Consider the following 25,014-nt stretch of genomic DNA (forward strand, 5'->3'; position numbering starts at 1 on the left):
CTTTCACTGACTTACTTCCCTCTTCCAAGCTGCCATCTTTTCTCTCTCTCTTCTTTTTTTTTTTTTTTGGCCGCACCGTGTGGCTTGGGGGATCTTAGTTCCCCAACCAGGGATCAAACCCGGGACCTGGCAGTGAGAGTGCTGAGTCCTAACCACTGGACCACTAGGGAGTCCCCCGCCATCTTCTCTTGCAGTGCTGCAACATCCTCCTGGCAGCTGCTCATCTTTTATTTCTCTAATGCCCACTCTTCATGCAGCACCTAGGGGGTGGAGGCCAGGGATGCTGCTAAACATCTTATAATGCACAGGACAGCCCCCTTCAACAGAGAATTAACCCTCTTCAAATGTCAACAGCGCTGAGGTTGAAAAGCCAGAGATGTCCTGCACCCAGAGCATGGCAGAAGCAGATGAGAGTCAGACTTCTGGAAATGTGTTAGTGATAATAATGAGAGTCCCAAAGTTTGTAAACAAAGCTCAAAGGCCTAAATGCAAGGTCTGAAAGTATAAAACTCTTAGAAGAAATCATGGGGAAAACACTTCATGACATTGGACTTGGCAATGACTTCTTGGATCTGACACCGAAAGCACAGGCAGCAAAAGAAAACATAGACCAGTTGGACTTCATCAGAATTTAAAACTTCTGTGCCTCAAAGGACACAGTCAACAGAGTACAAAGGCAACCTACCGAATGGGAAAACATATCTGTAGATCATATATCTGATAAGGGGTTGATATCCAGAATATATAAAGAAACTGCTACAACTCAAGAATAAAAAACAAACAACCCGATTAGAAGATGGGCAACTTACTTAAATAGACATTTCTCCAAAGAAGATATGCACATGGCCAACAAGCATACGAAAAGGTACTCAACGTCACTAATCATTAGGGAAATGCAAGTCAAAATCACAATGAGATACCACCTCATATCCGTTAAGATGGCTACGATAAACAAAACAAAACCAAAAACACGCAGGAAATAACAAGTGTTGGTGAGGGTGTGGAGAAACTAGAACCCTTGTGCACTGTTGGTAGGAATGTGAAATGGTGTAGCTGCCATGAAAGACAGTATGGAGATTCCTCAAAAAATTAAAAATAGAATTACCACGTAATCCAGCAATTCCACTGCCGGATATACACCCAAAAGAACTGAAAGCAGGGTCTCGAAGAGATATTTGTACAGCCACATTCCTAGCAGTATTATTCACAAAATAGCCGAAAGGTGGAAGCAACCCAAGTGTCCATTGATAGGTGAACGGATAAATAAAATGTGGTATATACACAAAATGTATTATTATTCAGCCTTAAAAAGGAAGGAAATTCTGACACATGCAACAACATGGGGGACCCTTGAGGATATTACACTAAGTGAAATAAGTCAGTCATGAAAAGACAAATACTGGACTGAGAGTAGTCAAATTCATAAAGACAGAAAGTAGAAGAGTGGATGCCAGGGGCTGCGGGGTGGGAATGGAGTTATCGCTTCACAGGTACAGAGTTTCAATTTTGCAAAATAAAAAGTTCTGGAGGTTGGTTGCACAACAATGTGAATATACTTAACACTACTGAACTATCCACTTAAAAATGGTTACGATGGTAAATTTCATGTTATGTATACTTTACCACAAATAAAAAAGAAATCACCCAGAGATTGTTTCAATTGTGGGGTCCAGGTATGGGTGTTTGTCGAAGCTCAGGTGACCCAAATGTTCAGACAGTGGTGAGCACCCTGCTCTGTGAAGTGTGCCCTATTTATTATTCCCATTCCCAGCACGGGGGAGGTGACTTGTGGGCTTATACCGCCAGGAAGCAGTGGGGGTGGAATTGGAACCCAGGCCATACCCGTACCCGCAGGAATATGTCTCACGTGGTAACATTACGTCTTATTTGCTATTTATGTCATCAGGGAAATTTTAAAGGAGAATTGGTGCTCTGGATACGAACATGTGAATTCCGGCTCCCGCCCCACCCGCCTCCAATTTGGGGGCAGGGGTGTGCCTCTGTCCCTGCCCCCATCCGGTCAAGCCCTCCTCTACCAGAGACACCAAAATCAAGAATATGCCACGTCAGGGAGAAGGTAAGGCCTTATCTTAATATTTAAATTATCTATTAAAATAATGCTTAATGCTAACCCTGTGTCTCCAATAGTCCCATCCCGTAGTCTTTGGGGCCAGGAACACTCCCAAGTTAGGAGGGAGACGCTGAAGGCCTCTCACCTCCGCAGCACTTCAGTTCCCCAAGGTGAAGAGGCATCCTGGAGCTCTTTTCTCACTTCCTGAAGGTCATTCACTTGGCACAGAGGCCAGACCGTGGGCTCACAGTCCTCCCGTTCGCTGTGTGACCCTGAGCCAGCCACTTCACCTCTCGGGGCCTCAGTTTCCACAGCTGTAAGCTGAGGATAATTATCCCTCCCTCGTGAGGTGACTGTGGGAATCAGATACCACAGTGCATTTAAATGCTCCTTGCGCCGCGTCAGGCACAGTGGTAGCTGCGGCTGCTCTTGTTTTCATTTTCTCCAGGAGCTGGAAATGAGGCTGACGGAGCCCAACCAGCCCTGGAATTTTTTCTTGCAAGATGATCCCCGATAGGAGTTTGAGGTTTCCCACAGGTCTTTTGTTGCATCCCTAGAAGCAGATCCTAAGATAAAGATCTGAGTAGAGTGGTTTATGTAGGAAGTGATCCTAGAAAACACTGGTAGGGGAGAGGAGACATGAGACAGGGAAGGGAAAGAGGCCACACAGAGTGTACTAGCAAGCAAGGAACCACTGTGGGCACCTGGGGCTGAATTCTGCTGAGGAACTCTGGGGCCAGTGTGGACCATGAACCTCTGAGTTATATCCCCATCCAGGGGGAGGGAGCTGAAGTATTATACACCCTCCCCATCAGTCATCAGTTGAGGGCTGCTCCCTCCAGGTAGGGCCTTAACTCCCTCTCTTTACTGGACTCCACAGGCCAGAGGAAGCTTCTAGGCAAAGAACTGCAGGTGCTGGCAGCTGGGAGTTGGGCTAGTGGCACTGAAAAGGTAAGAGCTAAAAGGATATGGGTGGGACACTGACCATATCTTCCCCATCAGGACTGGGTCCCTGTTCTGCTCCAATTGCCTATGTGATGTTGAGCAAAGTTATGTAACCTCACCTTATAATGAGCACGTATCTTTGTATAAGAATAATGAATTTTTGAAAAGGATCTTATTTATCTGGCAGGAGAGTCCGGAGGGTTAAATGAAATGACGATTAAAAACGAAACAAAAAAAACCCCGCTAACAGTTACTGAGGGCTTTCTACGTGTCAAACCCTATTTGAAATGCTTTGCATGCATTAATTCATTTAATTCTGGTGGCGATTCAATGAGGCAGCCCCTGCTATTGCCCCCATTTTATGATTGAAGGAACCGGGGCACAAGGAGGTGCAGTAGTTTGTCACATGTCACATGGTGAGTAACAGGGGAGTCAAATTTTGAACTTAGTCCCATCCATGACAGGTTGAACTTGGGCAACCCTAAAATCAGGGCTCCCATCCAGGACACTATCAAGTATAGGAAGTACACATAGTGCTGGGTATGGAGTTGGTGCTTAATGTGTGCTTGTTCTCTTTCAGTTAATTAAGCTTTGGCCAAACTGCTCATTTGGCCAGCACTTGTGCTTCCTAAACATTTTCACAATCTCTAGCTTTTTGTAGCCTTTCAAAAACCCTTGGGAGACCAGCTGCCTAGGTATGATACTGGTCAAGCATCCTGGAGGAATGGAAATACCCCTGAACCTCAGTGAGGGTAACGGGGCGTGGGGGGCAAGGGAGGGGCAGAAAGGCCTGAAAATGGCCCCTGATCTTTCCCCAACTTGTTGTGTGACCCAGGCAAGTCCTTGAAGTATCCTCCGTGTTTCCCCTTATTAAATCAGGATACTGGATTTATGAAGTGTGGCTTCCGTGCTTTCCATGCACGATCATGCTTAATCCTCCAGGCAACTCTGGGAGGTAGCTTTTATTATCATCCTCATTTACAGATTAGGAAATGGAAGCTACGAGAAATGAAATGATTTGTCCAAAGTCCAGAGCTAGGAAATGTCAGGGCTGGGAATCAAACCCAGGTCTGTGTGACCCCACAGCCGGGATTCTGAATCTCTGGCATATTGGGTTGGCCAAAAAGTTCGTTCGGGGTTTCCATAACAAAAACCTGAGTGAACTTTTGGCCAACCCAATACAAACATCCAGGATGACTGACCCGGGCCAGCGGGAGCCTCAGCCAGACGATTCATAGCACTGGAGGGGCCCCATGGATTCTGAGTTGGTTTCCCTCATTTTTCTTGATGATAAAACATGAATCCGTCCTGGTTCAAATCAAGGAAGTAGAAGCATCATCACAGCAAAAGCATGAAATCCCAGGGGGGCAGGCGGGGATCCTACAAGCAACAACACGGTAACAGGGGATGTTGCCAACCAGGGGAGTAGCTAGAAGAGAGGAATTCGGTGCTAATACCAACCATCACTGTGGTCACATATAGAACATTTATTACCTGCCGGGCACTGGGTTAAGCTCTTTATGCAGATTATCTCCTAAGGGCCCTACGAGGCGGGCTCCATTTTTTAGAGGAGGAAACTAACACTCAGAGGAGGAAAGGAACTTACCCAAGGTCATATTCCTGGCAAGCAATGTAGAAATGAACCACATCTGTTGGACTCCAGAGCTGAATCTTTTTTTTTTTTGGGGGCGGGGGGGAAGGCTTTTTAAAAATATATATATATATTTATTTATTTATTTTGCCTGCACCGGGTATTAGTTGTGGCACGTGAACTCTTAGTTGAGGCATGCATGCAAGATCTAGTTCCCCGACCGGGGACTGAAACCAGGCCCCCTGCATTGGCAGCACAGAGTCTTATCCACTTGGACCATCAGAGAAGTCCCCAGAGCTGATTTAAAAATCTGATTTAAAATTCTGTGGTGGGCAAAGTACTGGCCGAAGTCTCTAAATAAAGAATACTCTCACACTGGAATATAGTAATAATAATTCATATGTATAAAGTACTTTCCATTTGCAAATTACATGCACCATCTGAAATCTCACTGAATCATCAAAATAGTCCCAAGAGGTGGGCACTTATACCATCACCATTTGGCAGATGAGCTCACTGAAGCTCAGAGAGCTTGAATGAGCTGTCCAAGATTCCAGATTGAAGAAGCACAGGTTTGGGAACCAGACCAACCTGGGTTCAAACCCTTGCTCTGCCATTTTCATTCCTTCAACAAATATTGACTGAGCACTTAGCTGCGTGAGCTCTGGCAAGTGACTGCCTCTCTCAGAACTTCCATTTCCTCTTTATAAAAGAATATTAATACCACTCATCAAATCCATTCCCTCCCTCATCTGAAAATGCCAGACACGCTTTTCTAGGCTTCCCTGCAGATAGAGCATGAGCATGTGACCTGATGCCGGCCAATGGGATTTAAAAAGAAGTCTGCCAGGGGGCTGCTGGGAAAGGTTTGCCTTGCAGAAAAAAGAAAGTGGCACGTAAGAGGGCACGCTCTCCTTCACTGGTCAGATATCATGTGTCTGCACTTGAAGGCTGGAACTAGGTAGCCATTTTGTGAGATGAGGCATCCAGCCTGAGGACCAAGCCCCCTGCAGGAGTTGGAGGAGCAGAAGGACAGAAAGAATCTAGAGTCCTAATGGCATCATGGAACCATTAACACAAAACCAGCTACGTGGAACTTTCCGTTAAGTGAGAAGATGCATCTTCCTCCTTACAGAAGCCACTTCCAGGTTTCTAGCTGTGACTTGTAGCCCAAACTGGCAGATTACCTTGATTGAACTGCTGAAGGGATTTCAATGAGATAGTGCATATAAAGTATCACTAATCAGTGCCTGGCACAATAAACAGCAGCTACTCTGGAAATTATCTCAGGCTTTAACCCTGAGACTTTTCCGGGGACCACAGACACTCCTGGCCTGGCAAATGAGTTCCCTGTTTCTCCTACTGAGAAAAGCCTGTAGTTTTCCCAGAAAGCAGAAACTCAGTGGTGGCCCAGCACTGCAATCATGTCACTCTGATGAAGCTGACCCCAGCTTCCAAACAAGAATCAACCACACTGCCTGTTGCCTAATGGATTTTGATTTTCACTCCCCTGACGGGGAAGACGAGGGCCTGTACTTTGGTTTGTCTCTGTGTTGCCGGAACATCCATCAATTATTAACAGTGGCAGCTTGGTCTTCCAATACTGCCATCAGAAGGAAAGGGCTTGCTGCACACTCAGCCCACCCAGCCATAGAGAAAGGACTCTGCTCCCTATTATTTATAACAATAAGCCCTATGTACTGTGGGTTAGGCACTGTGCTAAATTTTGACAAACGTGATTTCATGATGACCCTGCAAGGTGGGCCTTTTATCTATACTTTAGCAGGCTAGCTGGTGGGAGGCTAGAGCTTGGAGAGGTGAAGAACTTGCCTAAGGCCAGAAACTGGGGAGGGGGTGAACATGGGCTTGGAACCCAGGTCTGTCCTTGCTCTTAAATATATGAGGTATGGTCATTTCTGTATCTCACAATCACCCAGCAATGATCCTCCACTTGACTTCTTATTCTGTGACCTCTGAGAAATTTCTACAGGCCTTGCTGTTCTGACAAGCAAAGCATCCAAGTTGGGGGGCTGGATGGGGGTGGGGAGGGCAAAGGACAGATGATTGAAGGAGGCCAGAGGCACAGAGAACTGGGCTGCAGGTGGGCTGGGAGGAAGGAATGACAGATTCCCAGACCCTGAGACACAGTGACTGACTGACTGCCTGCTCCATTCGTTCATTCCACGTGTAGTTATCTGGAGATCCTCTGTGTCAGGCACCACGCTGGGTGCTGGAAACAGGGCAGTGGATACCACTCTTGACGTGCATACTCTTGTGGGGGAGAAACGGAGAAACACAAGGAAGCAAGTATAATTTCAGATGGTGCTTAAACCCTATGCAGGAAAGACACTGCAAGATGTGACAGAGTGTAAGCGGAGGGAGGCTGTTTTAAACAGGGGTCAGGAAAGGTCTCTCAGAGGAGGGGACACCTGAACAGGGACCAGCTCCTATGAGGAATGAGAAGGAGTGGCCAGCCATGGGACAATATAGGGAAGAGAATTCTAGGCGGCAGGAACAGCAAGTGCAAAGGTCCTGAGTTAGGATAAAGCCTGATCTGTTTAGGGAACAGCAAGGAGGCCAGTGGGGCTGAAACTGAGTGAACAGAGGAGAGAAGAGATGAGCTCAGAGAGGTCATGAAGCTGGATTCATGGTGAAGCGTTTGGACTTTATTCTGAGTGCGATGGTAAACCTCTCTGGAGCATTTCGAGCAGATGAATAATGTGATCCAATATACATTTAGAAAAGCTCGTTCTGGCTGCCGAATGGGGAATGGATTGCAGGGGGCAAAGGTGGAAGCAGGGAGACTGCAGAGGAGACTATGGTACTTAATCACTATGGAAAGAACAGTGCCTTCAAAATCACACTTGAGTTTGAATTTCTGGCTACTCCTGTTTGCCTGTCACACGACCTTAGGTGAGTTACTTAACCCCTCTGATCTTCCCTCTTTGTGAAAGGTGGGATAATACTAGAGAATTGGTATACGGCTAAGTGTGTTGTTATACTTCAGACACAGTAGATGTGTGAACAGTGGCAGGATTTCTATACTGAGGGCCAACGAGCCTGCCTGCCTCACCATTTCAGCCTTGGCTGCAGAATACCCTAGGCCATCGTCCATCTGCTCGGACTAGCCGGCAGCCCCGGCCTAGGCTCACAGAGAGGTCATGAACCTCGTCCCTGTGAGCGGATTAACCCGAGGGAGAGATGAAGCTGTTGATTCCCAAACAGCGCCTTTTGCGAGCCTGAGTTACTTGCCTAGCTGTCAGGCACAAACCCAAACACAGCCTCTTGCCTGCTTCTTCTGGGGAAGTGACCCTCCCCTCCTCTGCCCCTCACTCTCTTGTCTTGGGGACAGGGCAGGAAGGAGGGAGAGTCGTATCTGGGTCTAAACCAGGTGTGGAGGGGAAGAACCCATGTCAGGCCTGGAAATAGCAAAATAAGTCTGTTGATCCTAAGCCGGTTAAGGGTGAATGACTATGTCTTAAGAGAGAGGCTTTTTGGACATGAAACCTGGGGCAGGATTACGGCCAGGGGCAGCCCACAGAAGAGGAAACAGGCCTAGGAATCTCTCTGTCCTCTTTAGGGTCGACGCGGAAGAGAGAAAACCTTTGGGCCTCTCTCCACCCTCCAACCAGCCACTCAGTCCTACACTCACTCGCAAAGGCCTCTCCTTGGGCAGACAGATCTGGAGAAAGGACCCCCCAAAACCCGCTCCAGACCCAGCCCTGTAGGTGGGCCTTTAGTGGGGGGTAGTTGAGCCAGGGAGCACCCACAATGAGAGGCCAGGCTGGACAGGAGGCAGCCCTAGCTAATACATCATGGCTGGTACGCAGACTTCCTCTTCTCTTTTTCCTTTCGCCATGAATACATTTACCTGCCCCCGCTTCTTTGGCCCTGCACTCAGAGAATGAGTTATGTTCAACACGTCTTTCCCAACTTGGTTTTCCTGGATTTTGACATCAACACCTCTCTGTTCTGGGCTCCCCCTGGGTCCCGCATGGCCTCTTTTATAGCACTGCACACACTGTGTTGTCATTTACTCCCAAATCCCAGCCCACTGGCCTCGTGAAGACAGGCCCCCACCTCTCTGAGGCAACCCCGAGTCCCAACCTGACACAGAGAAGTTGCTCATCAACAAATGACCTCCTGGCCTGACCTGGCCCCCACCCCCATCCTTTCTTAGTCCCTTACAGCCTCTGCTTTTTTTTTACCTGAGAGCACGCAGGACTCCCTGGCCTACCCAGTGTGATTGAACCCATTCCTGCCTCTTTCTCCTGCTTTATTTTTCACATTGCCTCATTTTTTTCCCTCCTATTTCGAAATTTACTTCCTCTTCCGACAGCCAAAGCATCTTTAGAAGCTGCATCAAACCATTCTTGGAATCAACTCACCAAATTAAGAAAGACCAAACCAGGGGTGACCCCTCGCCCACAAGCAACCACAGCCAGCTGCATGCGTCATGCACGCACACACCCACCCCCCAGAGTCCCTTTGCCTCGTTTCTGTCACTTATGCTAAAACCGCCTGACAGTATCTCAATGTCCTCCACGTATGTCTGTAAGCTGCCTTCATTCCCTTCTTGGGGCAAAATGAGGTTATAAATATAGGGATAAGTATTAAAATTGCAGGGTGACCCCCCTCCAGCCCGGGTCTGGGCCTCCACAAGGGAGCATTATGTAGAATAGACCAAGCTCAACTCTACTCCATCCCAAAGCTTTATTGTCTCTCCGTGCCCTTTTTATGTGCAGTGTCCATTCTCTTGCTGTGGGTTTTCATAAGTCTCTGTAAATCCTTTTCTCCAACAAAGTTGGGGTATAAATTATTGAATGATAAAAGGATGAGGTGGCCAGTGCCACCTAGGAACAGTCTGAAGGGGTTGTTCGTCCTCACCTCTGAGATCTCAGCCATAGCCCTTCCTCTTTTCTGGTCTTCACATTTGGGAACTAAGCCAGAGTCCCCCAGCCGTGGTCCTCGATCTGGGGACACAGGCAGAATGCCCCAGCCCAGCAGCCCCTAGATTTCACACTCACCTTGGCGGCCACAGAGGAATTGGGCTTCTCCAGTAAGTCCCAGAGCTTTTTCCTCTTCTCGGCGCAGCACGTGTTATCGAACTCCTCGCCCTCCCGCTCCCGTAGGGTTTCTGCCTCGCGCTTGAGCTCCTCATTCATCTGCTCCTTCTTCTGGTGGTAGCGGGCCTGGCAGCAGGACTCCAGGTAGATTTCGTCGATGCCCCAGTAGTCGAGCTCTTGGCTGAAGCTGAGCGCGCACATCTCCTCCATCATGTGCAGCCGTCCGGTGCGGTAGAAGTTGAGGATGGAGGTGAAGGCGCCCGGGTGGCGGTCGAAGAAGTACTCATTGTCGTCGAGGCTGTAGTCATCGCACACCTCCAGCAGCGAGTCGTGCGTGTTGCAGTCACGCAGCTTGCCCAGCCGCGTGCGGGGCAGGCGGTCCAGGGTGCGCCAGAGCACCTCGTGCGCCAGCCCACCAACGTTGAGGCGGACGCGCCTCGAGCACGCCTTGCTGCGCACGATCTCCATGGGCTCCGGTGGCAGCGAGCTGGTGGAGCGTGAGCCATGCTTCGTCATGCCCGCCGGCATCGCTGGTCCGGCCGCCCCCGCCCCCCCTGCCCCCCCAGGCCGCTGTCACTGGAGGGCAAGGCCAGCCGCCGCGGGGGAGGGGGGCAGGGAGCGCTGTGGGCTGCTGGGGGTGCAGGGGGCCGCGCGGGCGCGCGTCACGGCCGTCTTCTCACCTCCATCCCGACGGCTGCGAGGCACAAAGCAGACGCAGGTCAGCAAACAGGGAGCCGTGCGCGGCCCCTCCCCACCTCTCCACCCGGGCCCCAGCCGGCCTTGACCTTCCCGGCGCTTAAGCCGCTCAGGCCCGCAGAAAGGCTGGGCGCTGTCCTTCGCGCCGGTGCTGAAGCCCGCCCCACCCCGTGGCTGGAGGGAGGGGCCGCCCTTCGGGGCGGGGAGAGGGTCCCCAAGAGGCGCCCCGGGGGCCCAGGAGGCCCTACCCCGGGCTTCTGCTGCCGGGACCCGACCCGGCCGCCTGGGGCGCTGTCCGCCCCTTCGAGTGCTGAAACTCGCTTCTCCCTAGGTCTCCCCGTCCAGTCCCCGACCTGGCCCCGCAATGGGGAGAAGAGGGGAGCTGCATGAGAAAACTTTTTTTTTTTTTAACTGCTCATCTTTTCCTTCCCCCGCTCCGAGATAATTAGGATTTGAGGGCTTGGGGGTGGCAGCGGGATTGCTTTTTCTAAACCTTTAAAGATCGGGAGGAATTCCGGAGGGTTTCAGGTGCCCACCTGTCGGTCACAACAGACGGGGTGGTCATGAAGCCCCGCTGTCCTGAAGCAACCCCTCTCCCCAAGCCACGGGAGCATCTCGTGAGGTCTCTCCGGCAACGAGGTGAACCCTGAAGACGCAAAGCCAAGCTCTGCGCGGGGTCCCGCCCCCCCTCTGCGCCCCCTGCCCCACGGCAGGAAGGGGGAGCAGCGTCCTGGGGATGCACCTGGTTCGTCCTCCCCTCGCTCCTTCCCCGCCTCCCCCTCCTCTTCCTCCTCCTCCGCCGCCTCCTCCTCGCTCCTCTCCTGCGGTGGCTTTTTATAACTCCGGGTTCTGCGCCTTTCCCGGGGCTTGGAAGGGAAGGGGTGGGGGAGGTGGGAGGCGGGGAAGTGAGCTGAATTTTCTGGCCTTTTCAAAACGAGCCCTCCTCCCTCCGCGCACTGGGGATTTCAGGGGTTCCTCTGAGCCCCCAGGCATGTGAAGCTCACGCCCTAACCCCTCACCCCAGAATGCGGATCGCGCACCTCCCCGGGCCCAGGCCCTTCACCCACCCCACCCCCCAGCCTGAAACCGCGGAGCCTGCGTGGACCAACAGGCCGAACCGCGGCAGGCGAGCCCCCCTCCTGTGTCCCCCTGCGGCCCCGCCGCGCGCCCCAACACTCACCCCCAGGGTGGCCGCCTCCCGGGGCCAGGGACCGCGCATCGCCGCGGTCGCCCGGGCGCCCCCGCCCGCGGGCAGCGGCGGACCCGGGGCCGGGCTGGGCCCGGCCTACGCCGGACGGGCAGGCGACGCGTCGGAGCAGCAGGCGCTGCGGGGCCGGAGCGCGCTCTCTGAGGCTGGGGGCGCGGACGGGCGCTGGAGGCGCGGGTGGCAAGACCGGGATCGGGCGGCGGCGCCTCCTCCTCCTTCTCCTGCTCCCGCGGCAGCGGTGGCGGCTGCTTGGGCGAGATCAACAAGTCGGGGCTGAGCTTCGGCTCCGCACTCGCTGCGATTCTGTCCCGCACTTCTGAGCGCCCGGAGTCGGGCACCGAGGCGGGACGGCGCCACCTGCGGGTCGGAAGCGTGCGCGCCGCTTAACTCCTGCCTGCCCGGGCCAGCCAGTTGGTGAGGCTCGGGGCGGGCTGGGGTCTTGGGCGGTTTGGCCCTTCCCACCTGGGCTACCTCCACTGCCTGCCTCTCAACCCCGGCTTCCTTCATCCGGTCAACAACGTGGCTTGAGCGCCTACTGTGTGCAAGGCACAAAGATAAGCATCCGAGATACAGCTGTGAACCAAACGCAAACGTCCAGCCCTTGTGGAGCTGGTTGGAAACAGACCAAAACCAAGAAAGTCAAAGAATATGTCAGACGGTGATAAGCGCAGTGGGGATAATGAAGCAGAGGAGAGGGATAGAGGCAGGGGTAGGGGGAGAAGATTGCAATTTTAAATAGCCCTTGCTTTCATGAGCTTCCATTCTAGATTCTAAAATCTAATTCTAGAATGGAATTCTAGATTCTAGTAGGGGAAGGTGAGCAATGGATACATCAACAAATAAATATCCAGTGTGGCAGTTGGTGATAACTGCTAAGAAGAAAAATAAAGCAAGGTGACAGGAAGAGAGAGTGAAGGGTGAGCTAGCTTATAAAGCCTGGTGATTCAATCATTCATTCATGTCACTTTGGACAGCTGGTTATTGAGAGCTTCCTGTGTGCCAGACCCTGTGCCAGGGTCAACAAAGAATACGTCCTCCCCTGGAGCTCCCTGTCCAGTGGGGGAGACAGAATCGATCAAATAAACTCCAGAAATGAATAAAAAACGGAAGGATTTACCTAGAGGAGTGAGCAAGGCCTCCCTAAGGATGCTATAGTTGGGCCCCATGTTTACTCATTTATGCTTTCACATACATATTTACTGCATGTAAGTAAATAGGTGCTGTGGACACAGCAGTGAGCCCCTGTTCTGGAGGAGAAAAACTGAGCAAGCCACAGTGCCCTAAGGTAAGATCCTTCCCCATCTGGCCCTTTCCTTCATTTCTAAAATTAAGGAATTCATTTCCATGGAGTTGCACATAATATTATTATATATTTTAATCTGTTCATTTCTCGTCACCTCCATCATCACGATCCGTGTCCAAGATGCCATCATCTTGTAGGTAGAGGCAGGGATGCTGCTAAACCTCCTCCAGTGCACAGGCTGGAGCCCCACAATAGAGAATTCTCCAGCCCTGAATGCCAACGGCGCCAAGGCTGAGAAACCTTAGATTAATTTAATAGAAGGCAAAGGTATTTCCCAGTCTGGAAATGCTATTCTCTCAACCAGTAATTAGTGAGCACCTACTATGTGCCAGGTACTACTCTGAACACTGGAAATACAGTGAGAATAAAACAGGCCGTCTCTACACTCATGGACTTATATTCTGGTGGGGGATATAGTTAATAAACAAGTAAAAAAATAAACCAGATCATTTGAATTGTGTTAAATGCCATGAAGAAAAGTAAGTGAGAGGAAGTGATACAGCATGACTGGGAGAGGTATCAGCAACTTTAGATAGGGTGGTCAGGCAGGAAAGGCTTTCTGGAGGAGGTGATATATCTAAGGCAAGAATCTGAAGGCAGGGAGAAGACAACCATGTGAAGTCCTGAGGATGCAGGTACAGGCAGGGGAAACAAAACAAGCAAAAGCCCTAAGATAGAAATGAGCTTGGGAAAGGAAGTTAGAGAAGTGGATGGAACCAGGCCAGGCAGAGCCCTTTGGGGATTTTATTCTCAAGGTTAAGGAATGTTTTTGAGGTTTTTTTCTTAATTGTGATGGGAAGCCATGATAGAGTTTTAAGCAGAGAAGTTCCATGTGCTGGTATATGTTTCAAAGTGATTCTTCCAGCTGCTGTGTGCATTATGGGATTTGGGGGACAAAAGGGATCGGGCGGCGGCAAAGGAAGCAGCAGGAAGACCCGTCATGAGACTTCTGCAACTGTCCAGGCCAGAGATAATGGGGTTTTGACTGGGATGATAGTGGTGGGAATAGCTGGGCAATTTCATAGCTACAGGGCTCTGACAGGGGAGAGTCCTCCCCAAGTCCGAGGCCAGTGCTAGATATTCCATGTCATTCAGATTTGTCACTCCAGGTGGCCCAATTCCTGCAAAGTTCTGGCTCTGGCTCCAGATTCAGATAAAGAACATCTGTGTACAATTGGATGTTAGAAGTGCAGATAGTGCAAACAGTTCTGTAACTTTTAAGCAAAAGCCCTGTTGCTACTACTTGTTCATACATTTACTCAGTGCAAAGGATTCAGTGCAAACTTAAGAAGGAAGTGTTGCCAGTGGCTCAAAGAGTGAGTTCTGGAGTAAGAATGATTGGTGCCATTTTTTGCAAAATGACCTTGGGCAAGTGGTTAAACCTCTCTGAGGCTCAATTTTTTTCTTCTGTGTAAAAGGAGGATGGAAATTATTATAAGGAATTTATAGAAAGCATTTACTCGTTGCTAGCTCTCATTATCTGATAGATCGTAGGTTACCCAAGGGCAGGAGGTGGTCTGTCTTGCTCCTCTCAAGTAACAGAATACTTTACTAACAGGAGCTTAAAGAATGAGGATATTTAATTATCTCACATAAAAATTTAGGAGGAGGGTGGTAGGAGAGTTGATTAAGCAGCTCAACTATGTTATTAAGGACCCAGGCTTCTTCCATTTTTTTTTTCTCTGTCTTCTTCAATATATTGGCTTTTTGTCCCAAGCTTGTTGCCTCATATTCACAAAATAGTTGCCACCACTCCAGGCATAAGTCTCCGTAAAACCATATTCAAAGGCAGAAAGAAGGAGATGGCCAAGGTGGCCAAAAATAATTCCCCTTTTATGCTTTTACCCGCCCCTGCCCCCCCCCCCCAAATCTCTGCCAAGTTCCATATCATGGGTCACATGGCCACTCCTATACCAATCACTGTCAAAGAAAACAGGATTCACCCCTTAGGGCTAGGCTAATTACTGCTCTTACAAAATTGAAGTTTATTTAACAAGGAAGAAGTGAAGATTAAAGTTGGGTAGGCAACCAACAGTGTCTGCCACACTGTTCCCATAGTGCCCAGCACAATGCCAGGTACAGAGTAAATGCTCAATAAATATTTATTGAATGAATAAATAAATCCTCTTATATGAAAGTATATAAGAAACTTATGAATAAGACACACCTCTGACCCCAAGAGTATCCAGTCCTATTGGTGAGGGTGGGGGCAAGGTATATAAGAAATAAAACTGGCAAAGAGTTCTCTTATGGGCCCCCTCTCTGACTCCAAGCCTTTCATGAGGAGACCCTCTGAGATGCTTCACAGTCTCAAGTCAGCTAAACTGATATTTGTATACATCTTTTTAAAAGAAATCGTTAGTATGTAAGCAGTGTTCAAGTCCTCTAGGCAATCCCCTGTGCTAAATAGCAGAGGTCATGTGCTGGTTATCTGCAGACTTTTGTTGTGTGGCCATCACAGATTTTTTTTTTAGTTAATATTTAAATATCAGAGGGATTTCCATGAAAATCTGGATTTCTGTTTTCTCTTGAAAAATTAGAGGAACTGATTAACACTGGCCCACATTCCTGTGTAACATGGCAATTACAGCTGGCTCAAGAGGAGTGGCTGGCCTTGAACCACAGCCACCCCCTTTAGGCAGGATGTGCTCTCTATTATGCTACAGTCTCCACCCCTGCCTAATATTCCTCACTCAAGACACTTTTCTTATTTATGTTACTTTCCTGGTCTTGGTATAAATTTAAGTTCATGCTTGTTGCACACAAAGGCCAAGGAAGTCCAAAGAAGTTGTCTTGCCGCTCTCTGTTTCCCCAGGCTCTGCATAGTGCCCAATTTAGAAATTTTATGTTCTAAATGAAAAGACTTTAAATTATTTGAAAGCACCTGGTCTTCATTTCTTAGAATTTTCCACCGTCATAAGCAGAGAGACTATCTAGAAATAAAGCCAATAGAAGGGATTGTAGAGCCCAGAGATTGAGATACTGAGTCCTGTCAATGTCATTAGAGCTCCTGGATCCAGCCATGCCTGAAGGTAGTGCCTCTGGGTTTCCCACTTATGGGAACTAGTAAATACCCCTTCTTACCTAGGCCAGATTGTGTTGTGATTTTGTCATTTAAGTCCCAAAGAGTCCAACTGATTCAATTCTCTCTCCACTAACCAGAAGTTTACCATCTCCTTATAATGTACTTATAGGAAACAGGGCAAAAAGAGTAATAAAACTTAGAATGTTCTACGGAGAAGGAGCCCTGCATTGAGTTCAAGTATAACCATCTCATTCTACAGATGGGAAAACTAAAAAGCTCATCAGGAGGTGCAGTAAGTACCCTGATGGTCAACCAGTAAGTAGGCAGCCAAGTACCAGCACTAGGTCACAAACCATCTTCTGCTCAGGCCCTCTCGGCAGACTTCCCACTGAGAGGCGTTGAGAGTTTTCTCCGAGGCTGAATGAGGTCAAGTCAGCCCAATTCATCCATGTAAATACAAGTGAATCCCCGTCTAAGCTGGGCTGGCAAGAGACATGTCCACTTCTGGGCACTGAGCAAAACTAATTAATCTCCTCTCCCCTCTACCCACAGACCCTTGGGAAGGAATAATTGTTTTCGGTTATGAGGGTACCCAAAGGCTCAAGGGATATAATCGACATCTCTGAGTGGCTGTCACTCAGGACAATTGCTCTATGCGGTGGCCTTGCCCAGATACAGTTCCAGTAGCCCCAGGGATTTTTCTAGCAGCTTGGAGTCCAGTCTTTTTGCCCGTTTCTCTTTTGCCCCAATAATAATAATCATAATCGTAATCATGAGTAAAATGGGGTTAATGATAGAATCTACCTCCCAGGGTTGCTGGTGGGACTAATGAGATAAGGCATGTGAAGTGCTTAGCACCATACCTAACACTAGCAAGTACACATTAATGTAACTTTAGTAACTATACTGACAACCACAGTAACAACAGCTAACGTGGATTACGCAGTTACTATATGCCAGGCACTGTACCTATTAGCTGTTGGATGGTCTTTGAGTGACCAGATGTCTGATTCTAGTACTTTTTCAATCTAGCCTGATTACCTTTATCAAGCCCTGGGGTTCCTGGTCCAGGTTCCCGGAAAGTGGGTGAGCTTGATTTTCTGACCAACCCAAACATTTTTCCATTTTATCTTTTGCTCACCACCTACCCATCAACCCAACCACCCATTCATCCATCCATATACTCAGCCACCAAACTATCCAACTATACACCCGCCCACTTATCTACCCACTCACCCATCAATCCATGCACTCATTCACTCACTCATCCTTCTTTCCATTCATTCACATATTCTATCCACTATCCATCTTTCTACCCACTCATTCACCCATCTATCATTATCCAGCCATCTACCCATCCATATACCATCTGTCTTTCCATCCACCTGTCTATCTACCCATTCACTCGTCCATCTATCTATCCATCGATCAGTCTATCCATCCATCCATCCATATGCCCAATCACTTACCCACCTAGTCACTCATCCACCTACTATCTACCCACCCATGCATCTACATACTCATTCATCCCACCACCCAATCACTCATCCAGCCCAAATATTCATGCATCTACCCACCACTCACCCATCCACCCAGCCACCCTACCCACTTTCTCAGCCATTCCCACCCATCTACCACCTAACATTTTGGGGTGTTTCCTACACACAATGCTCTGTGCTAAGCTGTGGCATGGTCTCTTGAGCTCCCTCCCTGGGAGGAAGTGTGGACACGACCAGAGGGTCCCCACAGAGGGAGATAGGTAAACCTGCACGTAGTCCATTGAGCCCCTTCATGGCCTGGACTTTGCCAAAGCCACTGGCTTCCAGGGTCTGTGGTCAAACAATGATGAAATACAGGGTAAGGAGGGACTGAGGCATGGGCTTCCAACAGAGCAATTAGAGGTAAACTAATACCTCTTCCCCACAGAAAAGCCTGGGAACTCCAAGATGCAGTAGAAAAGGAGTGAGTCAGCAAAAGGAGGAAATAAAAGCCACAGAGATCAAGGGCTAATTAACCGATTCTCCTAAGATATCATTAAGTCCAGCCCTCCTGCCCTTTGGAGACTGATCACTCTCCTACTTCCTTTCCATCGCCCTTGTCCACTCTGTCCTGACCTCATCTGCCTCCTCTCTCATCTCCCTTCCCTCATTTTATACTTCCTTGAATCCAACGTCCCTGCTGCAACCAGGGTTGACCTTTAAAGGCACAAGTCTGACCACATCGCTCCCCTACTTATAATGCTTTATGACTCCTCATTGTCCAAGATAAATGACAATCTCTCCCAAGATGAGAAAAAGGCCATTCTTTCACTTATTAGCACGTATTTCCCAAGCACCTATTAGGTGCCAAGCTTAGGTTGCATGTTGGGAATCCAACAGTGGTGAAACCAACCTGCTGTCCTGGAGCTCCCATTTAAATGGGAGACATAACCAGAGACATTTAAAAATAATCTAATATTGATACTCGATGTGAAGGAAATAAGTAAAAGTGTGAGAATAAGAATAATGGGGAGGAGAGGCAGCGATTTCAGCTCAAGAACTTCCTGAGAGAGTGATGGTGCTGGTGAGTCTTAAGTCAGAGTGATCACCAAACCATAAATATAGAAGGGAGAGCAGGTGCAAAGGCCCTGGGGCAGGTGGGAGGGTTGAAGGAGATGGAAGACGGCAGGTGTGGCCAGGGCAGAGTGTATGAGGGCAAGAATGGGCTGAAAAGGAGTAGGAAAGAAAAACAGAGGAGGAGAGAAAAACCGTGTAGGTGAGGGTTGTCTGGAGGTTTCTGGATTTCATAGCAAGAGCACTGACGGGTTTTAAGCAAAGAAGTAGTTGACCTGATTTTTAACTTCAGGATATAAAAGGCTGTTTTAGAACCTCTGAGGTCTCCGTTTCTGCTGTGTTCAGAGCCTCCAAACTGGGCACAATACATGACAAGCCCCTCATACTTTTTAGTAGTCACTCTTTATTTCTCCCCATACCTCCCGCCCCTTAACCCCTCGAAACTGCTAACCTACTTTCTGTCATTATTGATCTACCGATTCTGACATTTCACATAAATGGAACCATACAATACGTAGCTTTTTGTGACTGGCTTCTTTCGCTCAGAATATGTTTTCAAGATTCATCTATATTGTACCAGGTACCAGTACCTCATTCCTTTTTGTTGACAAACAGTATTCCATTGTATGAATATACCACATTGTGTTTATCCACTCATCAGTTGATGGACATTTGGGTTGTTTCCACTTTCGAGCTATTTAATACCAACTCTTGAGTGGCTGTATTAATTCTGATATGGAACCTACCTTTCTGTGTTAGGGGTATTCAAATGTCCTTTCATAGACTGACAGTGGAAGCAAATGACAAATGTATTTCTTAATGTCCTTACCTGGCAAAATCAAACTCTGGAGTCTTTCTCTTGACTTTTATAGTACAGGGGTCTGAAAGGTCAAAGTCCTGGAGCTGCAGACCTCTGATAGAAACTCAATGGCTCAGAAAAGCCAAATGTTGTCCCTTTGGCCCTGCATGCGGCTCAGACCATGACTGGTAAACAGAAGAGCATAATGCAGCACTTGTCAAGCTGGGGTGCAGTGCCCTTCTGCAGGCACATATTGGTCTCCTGGAGAGAAAGACTACATTTCCCAGCCTCCTATGCAGTAAGGAGTATCATGTGACTAAATTGTGACCAATCAGATAGAAACAGGTTTTTCCCCTCTTTCCTTCTCTCCCCTTCCTGCTGGCTGGAATGTGGACAAAATGGCTGGAGCTCAAGCAGCCACACTGGTCCCTGAGGTGGAAAGCACTGGTTACAGATGCTGGAGGGACCAAAGGAAGAGGCCTGGTGACTGTGGAGATGCCACACCACCTCTGATCTCCTGCATCTGCATGAGAGAGAAAGAAATGTCTGCTGTGTTGAATGTAAACATTTTAACGTATAAAATGTTGCTGTGTTACTTTGTGCCTCCATGGCCCCCCACAGATGAAGGACATTTGCCTCCGGACACTATTTTTTTTTTTTTTTTGGCCAAGCTGAGCGGCAGGTGGGATCTTAGTTCCCAGACCAGGGATGGAACCTGTGCCCCCTGCAGTGGAAGCACAGAGTCTTAACCGCTGGACCACCAGGGAAGTACCAGGACATTATTTCTACTCAAAGATTTGAGAGAAAAAAATGATTTTCCCTTTTCAATTTTTCCCAAAGCTAATATAATTCATTTCTTCCTGGGAATTCCCTGGTGGTCCAGTGGTTAGGACTCCAAGCTTCCACTGCCGGGGGCTTGGGTTCTATCCCTAGTCAGGGAACTAAGATCCTGCATGCTGTGCGGTGTGGCACAAAAAAAAAAAAAAAAAAAATCTTCTCTTCTTTTTAATATTAAAATAAATGCATATATCTGCATGAAGGATAGGTAACATTTAGTGAACTTGTAAGACACTTTTTTGCTTGCCTTACTTTGGGCTGTGAGCCTCCTCCCCAAAATCCGCTAAGGGTACCCGGTCCCTCCTCTGCCATCAGGAGGATTGTTGATAGAAAGATCCTGAACATGGTCTCAGGAAGCAGGGAGGCCTGCATTTGAATCCCGTGTCTACTACTTATTAACCACAAGATCCTGGGCCAGCCACTTCACTTTCTGACCCTCAGTTTCCTCCTTTGTAAAAATGGAGATAATAATATATGGTCTGGAGGGTGGCTGGAGGTGCGACTTGATTCTGTCCATGAAAGGCCCTGTCCCAGAGCCAGGCACATATGGACTCTGTGCTCCCTTCCCAGGCACTAACCTCGCTATTCTGGACACAGCCAACTCTCAATCTGAATCACACTCAGAGGCAGTTCCACAAACAAGGGTGATTTAATGTATTTCAGCACATTTCGACTCGATAATATTATATAAAAATAGAATTCTTTGTTAAAACAGCAAGGTGGAAAAATCACTGCTACTCACGAAACACCGTCTTTAAGAAACAACAAACACACAAATCAGTGACGCTGAGCCAGACGATTCATCTCTCCAAGCTTGTTTTTCCATCTGGAGAATGGGCAGGTGGGATGTCCCCAGCTCACTGTGGGCGGGACCCACTGGTGGCAGGAGATGACCCTGGGCAGCCCTCGCACCAGGCGTAATGCACGCCCATGTGGTGGGCAGCCTACTCCTCTTTCTCTCCCTTCCCCCCACCCTGTGACTGTCATGGACAGAGTCTCAGGGTGGTGCTGGCGTGGCCTTAACGCCACTCAAACATGTGTTTGTTTCATTTTGTAACAGAGAAGAGACAGAGCTCAGGCTCCGAGCCTTGGTGACACCAGCACAGAGGACCCCTCCCCAGCAGATTTCTTTTTCAGTCACTTTCTATTTCTGGCAGCAAGCGATACATGTTGTTACCGGCAGAGGAAAAAAAGTCCCCTTTTTAAACAAATTTAAGTTTAAAAAATGAGACTGTTTAAAGGAAAATACCTGGTAAATAACAATACAAAATATAGCAAAAAATAATAATCACGATGATGGTAAAGAAACACTCCCTTAGGTCAACCTAAGAATATTTCTGACATAGGTCCTGCAATTTTGTGATTCTAAAACAAAGTATGAAGAAATACAACGACATCTGGGTACCTTCCTAAATAACTTGTAGCAAGGAGCTAACCCACTCCTCTCTCCCTCTTTTCTCTATAGCTTATATTTTTTAAAAGAAGAAAGAAAAAATAATAAAGATTGAAACAAAGGTGGGTTTAAAGCATTGTCTCCCAAGCTGTATTTCAATATCTCTGATACCAGCTGGAGCTGCCTGGTGGGAGAATTGTCTCTTCCTAATGATTGTGGCTCCAAGGTGTCACCTTTAAAGGGAAAAGGCCCTTTTTTGAACACAGGTGAGAATCTAGTCTCAGTGACAAAGCAGCCCTGATTTGGAAGGGGGAAATCAGAAGGGCTTTTCCCCAGCACACCAGGGTAGCAGCCACGTACAAGAGATCTTCCTGGAGCTATTTCTGCGGCCTCCTCCCTTCCCTTCCAAGCCAGGAAGGAAGAGGCAGCTGAGGGTTGCCATGGAAACTGGCTCCGTCCTCCCACAGGAGGCTGCCAGCCCTGATTTCCTGCAGAGTTAAGAAGCAGGAGGCAGTGGGGGTCACCCAGGCGTGAAGATGGGTTTCCCTGGGGATATCCCGCCTCCTGCCAATCACAGTGCCTGTCTGGGAATCCTAGGGCCGCCTGGAGGCTGAGGGCCAGGGAAGCCCCCAAGCCCCGGTGCCGCCCTGAGAAGAGACTAGCCCCTGGGACATTCAGAGATCTCAGGTCCTCCCTTCTCGCTCCAGCTAAAGCTACAGGGACCTAGCTATATGTGTGTATGCGTGTCCACATCTCATGAGATGCATCCACCCATGGGTGTCTCTGGCTCTGTCAGCTCTCTGATGCCAAACAGAACTGCCGGTCCACCAACCCATTGAGCCCAAAGAGCACAGAGCCACCCATCTAGCATTTGCTACTGGGACAGTAAGTCTGTTTGCAAAATTCTATCAGCTTACAAGCTGTGCGACTCTGGGCAAGTCACTTCACCTCTCTGAGCCCATTTCCTCAACTATAAAGAGGGCATAACCATCCTCTCTTTGCAGAGATGCCGTGAAAAGTAGAAATACTATATCTACTGTTCCTGTCACAGGCATTTAGAGGGTCCTCAATAAACAGGACCTAATATTAATACTTGTCATCATAATAAAAGTTTCCAGGCAATTTTTCTTTTTGATCTTTTTTTTTTTCCTAAAGCTGATGCAAAGGCAAGTTTTCATCACTGATCTGTTCGATCAAAGGGTGGTGCACCCAGGATAGGATGGACCATTGGTCTGAGAACCAATCAGCGGGTTCCCACCACCTCCTACAATATCACCTCTAAGAGTAGGAACAGGGTTCTCAAACTTGGGTGTCTTCGGGGGACAGGAGGTGCTGTGACTAGAAAAGCAGACCAAGTAGAAATCCTGGTGAACCAGAGCCCACAGGCCCCCGGTAGGGAGACAGCTGCTACTGAGCTCTGGCCAGTGGTTGCCCTTGGGAATATGGGCCCAGTGTGGACAGATCTTTCAAGTTTTCAAGAGAAGCTGGACATTTTGAATCAACTTTCCCAAAGATGACAAGATAACACTAATGTATTTTTTTTTAAATGTAGGACAAACAAAACAGGCCTGCAATCTGGATGGGGCCCACAGCTGGAGCTTCTAAGCTAGAATGTAGGAAACCAACACCTCCTCTTCTTTGGCTTGACCAGTCCCAGGAGCCCTGGCCGCTTCCTTTCACTGGGGCCATCCAGTCGGGGCTGTGTCTTGCTAACTCCCTGCCTGAGTCCCAGCTCTGGGAACACCCACCCCGTCTGGAGCCCATAACTGTAACGCACAGAAGCCTGGTCCTCAGAGCCCATCATCTGGAGGCTGCCCCCACTCCACACTGGGGATGCACCAGCATCGGGAAACCCTCCAGCATTTTCTCAAGGATCGGTGTGAACGGAGAGATGGGGGAAGTGTCTAGCAAGTGGGGCGCCTAGGAAAGCAGATAGTGTAAGAGACTCTTTGGCTTTAGGTAGTTTAATAAAAATTTGGGGACAGAGTTTATTTCAACAGACGCATTGCCAGGCCCAAATGGCCTTTTAGTGGCCAGCATCTGCTCGGACTGGTTAGGGTCTGGATGGCACCACTGTCAGGGCCTTGGACGGCAGCCCGTGGGGGCTGGGGGCAGAGCAGTGGGGTCTCCTAGTTGTGCCCTGTCTGCCCGAGCTTTAGTGGGTATCCTAAAGGTGAGAGGGGCAAGAGGGGCTGGGAGCGGAAAGAGCCTCATTTTGGAACTTAACCTTTGCAGCAGATAATCCGCAGAGCTTTTGGTGTCTTTTCTTCACTCCCCTACTTTCCCCTCCCCCAGACACAGCCTTCTAGGAAAAACAGTAGGGAAGGGATAACGCTTGGCACCGTTGGGTGTTCAAAGCTCTGTACCCAGGCCGAACGCAGGCACAGAACGTTGGGCGACTAGGGTCAGGCTGGGTGCGTGGAGTCCCATCTGCCCCGGAGCTCAAGGCCGGATGCGGTAACGGACAGGCACGTCGTGTTCCGGCTGCATCAGCCCGAAGCCGTACCTGCTGAGGTCAAACAAGGGCATCTCCACGTCCGGGCTGATCAGCTCCAGGTCAAAGCGCGCCAGCACGAGGAACACGAATCTGCAGAGAGACAGTGTTGAAGGCGTGAAGGGGGAGAGTGGGAGGCCTGTTTGGAGTCAGGCAGGAAAGCAATGGCGTCCTCCTGGGTCTCACCCCAAGCTCTCACTTTGGTTAAAGTGGGAAAGGAGGGCGCGAGAGCAGAGCACAGGCATTTCCTGCTCACCAGCCCAGGAGCTCCCGAGTCCTGGCTGACGGCCTGTGGGCAGGAGTGACGTGGGTCAATTCCACATCAAAGCATTTCCGAGCTAGTGCCTGACTCTCCAGCTTTCTCTACTGCCTGGCAGCTGTGTGGGTTCCATGCTGAGACGATGGAGTGGGAAGATGGGAAGATCCTGGCCCCTGAGTCCCTGCACGGAGGGGAAGAGCCCCCCCCAAACCCACAGCCAACGTTGTGTGAGTGGGAACTAAACCTTTGTTATACGAGCCACTGAGACTTGGAGGTCGTTTGACACAGCAGAGCACAGCCTAGCTTGTGATTAACACGGACAGTGACCCTTGTTGATTCTTCCCACCATACGCAGCCCAGACCCCCACCAAACTCCTGGAACCGTCTGCCTCGTCTGGGCTGCTGCTGAGCCACAGCTGCCTTTGTGAGATCAGAAGCAGGCACCCTTCCCTCCAGATATCTTACTGCTGTCTGGGGAAAACTGTTAGAATATACCAGCTTTGCAAGAGCAGGCAGGCACTCTTTACTGCCACCTTCTGGAAAGCTGTCCTAGTAAGTACACAAACCACGTGATGATGTCATCAGTGGGCCCCGAAATGTGGTGGCAGCCCCACCTGACGTGAACGGGTTCCACCTGCCTTATCTTACCACCACCTGTGTTAATAAAGGTCAGGCTGGATCCTCTACTACTCTGGACCTTACCACCTGCTCCCAGAGCGAACCAGATGCCCAATGCCGGACAGGATGCACGGCAGGGATTCTCTAATCTTATTGAA

The 25,014-nt window shown here is 49.1% G+C and overlaps 2 protein-coding genes across 6 annotated transcripts in view; both read right to left on the bottom strand.

Moving 5' to 3' along the window:
- KCNB1 (potassium voltage-gated channel subfamily B member 1) overlaps nt 1–11,609 on the bottom strand; it is a 111,238-nt gene extending 99,629 nt beyond the window's left edge. For all 4 annotated transcript variants that reach the window (XR_009558890.1, XR_009558889.1, XR_009558888.1 and 1 more), the window contains exons 1-2: nt 11,550–11,609; nt 9,635–10,367 (exon numbers count right to left, since the gene is read on the bottom strand). Coding sequence is in view for 1 of the 4 variants with exons in the window: in XM_060284175.1 (XP_060140158.1) it covers nt 9,635–10,201 (567 nt within the window). In the remaining 3 variants the exon portion in view is untranslated. The remainder of the gene's footprint in view (nt 1–9,634; nt 10,368–11,549) is intronic.
- A 9,113-nt stretch (nt 11,610–20,722) lies between these two features.
- The window catches only part of PTGIS (prostaglandin I2 synthase), a 43,135-nt gene continuing 38,843 nt past the window's right edge, over nt 20,723–25,014 (bottom strand). For both annotated transcript variants that reach the window (XM_030839042.2, XM_030839041.2), the window contains one exon: nt 20,723–24,072. In XM_030839042.2, coding sequence (XP_030694902.2) covers nt 23,928–24,072 — 145 coding nt within the window. In that variant the 3' untranslated portion in view covers nt 20,723–23,927. The remainder of the gene's footprint in view (nt 24,073–25,014) is intronic.

The sequence above is a fragment of the Globicephala melas genome, chromosome 15 (genome assembly GCF_963455315.2).
Source record: "Globicephala melas chromosome 15, mGloMel1.2, whole genome shotgun sequence".
In the NCBI taxonomy this organism is placed as follows: domain Eukaryota; kingdom Metazoa; phylum Chordata; class Mammalia; order Artiodactyla; family Delphinidae; genus Globicephala; species Globicephala melas.